Genomic DNA, 1,411 nt, shown 5'->3' with positions numbered 1-1,411 from the left:
TGTGTGTGTGTGTGTGTAATTTTTATTTAGTTTTTTTTTTTTTCCTGGGATTGTGTCAACTAAACCATCACATGATTAGCACCAATGTTTTGCATTGCTGTCCTGTATGTAACATCACTTTTTTTCTGATATATTTTTAATGAAAAAATTGGGATAGCACAGTGCAAATCTTTGTGTATTTATCCCAGTTTAGTTCCATGAATCTGTCTATATTATATGTTCAAGAGGCCTTTTTTTGTTTTTAACATTTTAATGTGCTTTGTGTTATTATTATTTCAGTTCAGTGCACATGGAAGAGTCCTCTGTCATGCAGGGAGCCCAGGGCGTCCTGGTACAGAACTGGCCCACGGCATCTAGTGCTGCTGGTAAGAGTCTGTCAAGATACTCTCACCTAAAAAAAACAAATGAAACCAATTTAAAGGCTGGTTATGAGAGACACAACATGACACACAAAGACTTAGTCTGGTTCTAAATCAATTAAAGAGGGTAACCATTCAAGTTCAGACTCTAACAACTTCTACCACACAGTTTCACAGAATACAAGCAAATAAAACCTTTATACTGTAACTGCATATTCCTCAAGAGCCTGTCAAACTGTGAGAGAAATAACTGAGACATCACAGATCATCTCAAACTATTCCTACCTCTTTCCTCAGCTGCAGGCAGAGGAAATGACATACTGTGTAGGTGGAGATGGATATCTCAGCTCTGTAGCGGGAAAAGAGAAATTACAATAAAAGGGGGGAGGAATGAAAGAGAGAGAAAGAAAATAATTGAATCTGTTAAGTATAGGCATGTATCAGTGAGACACAAAAGTACAAACATTTGAGATCACATTGCAGCAGAATATCAACACAATTAAATGCAATCCTCTTAATGGTGCTCTTCTTAGTTTTGAGCTTTTTTCAAATCAAGTAAATAATGATAAGGATGGAAATTGGCATTTTATTGTTATATAGCTTTAATTGTTGTACATTAAATTGTATTACTTAATAATAACAAGAATAAAATTGAGGATAATTTGAGTTGCCCTTGGTATTAAAAACAAAACAGTTTCATGTTAAACAAGCTTCATCGTTAGACCATTGTGTCTCCAACCCATTTCAACAGAGCACGAGATGTATTTTGACACCAGGCAAAAGCTCTTCCCTGACAGAAAACAGTTCCAAGTGTAAAAACCACATTAACTGCAAATATTTATGTGGAAGAACTGCCATTCTTCATTTCAAAAGGGTACTCCAAGTACATTAAATTATAAATGTGGAGGAGCTGCCAGGCTGGGTATAGAGTGAGCTAAAATGGATATGTTGTTTGTGGAGGTTGGTAATGAAAAAGTGTGCACATATACAATTTTGCAAGTCACACACACACACACACACACACACACACACACACACACACACACACACAC

The 1,411-nt window shown here is 36.1% G+C and overlaps 1 protein-coding gene across 2 annotated transcripts in view; it reads left to right on the top strand.

Annotated features, from left to right (window-relative positions):
* pcdh2ac (protocadherin 2 alpha c) overlaps window positions 1–1,411 on the top strand; it is a 22,131-nt gene that overhangs the window by 8,918 nt on the left and 11,802 nt on the right. The window contains exon 3 of one of the 2 annotated variants that reach the window (XM_014007314.1): window positions 280–365. The exons of the other annotated variant lie outside the window; for it this stretch is intronic. Coding sequence (XP_013862768.1) covers window positions 280–365 — 86 coding nt within the window. The remainder of the gene's footprint in view (window positions 1–279; window positions 366–1,411) is intronic. 2 annotated transcript variants of the gene reach the window in all.

The sequence above is a fragment of the Austrofundulus limnaeus genome, unplaced genomic scaffold (assembly GCF_001266775.1).
Source record: "Austrofundulus limnaeus strain Quisiro unplaced genomic scaffold, Austrofundulus_limnaeus-1.0 Scaffold1, whole genome shotgun sequence".
NCBI classification, from domain to species: domain Eukaryota; kingdom Metazoa; phylum Chordata; class Actinopteri; order Cyprinodontiformes; family Rivulidae; genus Austrofundulus; species Austrofundulus limnaeus.
Note: the sequence above shows the minus strand (reverse complement) of the source record. Positions and strands in the feature narration are given on the sequence as shown.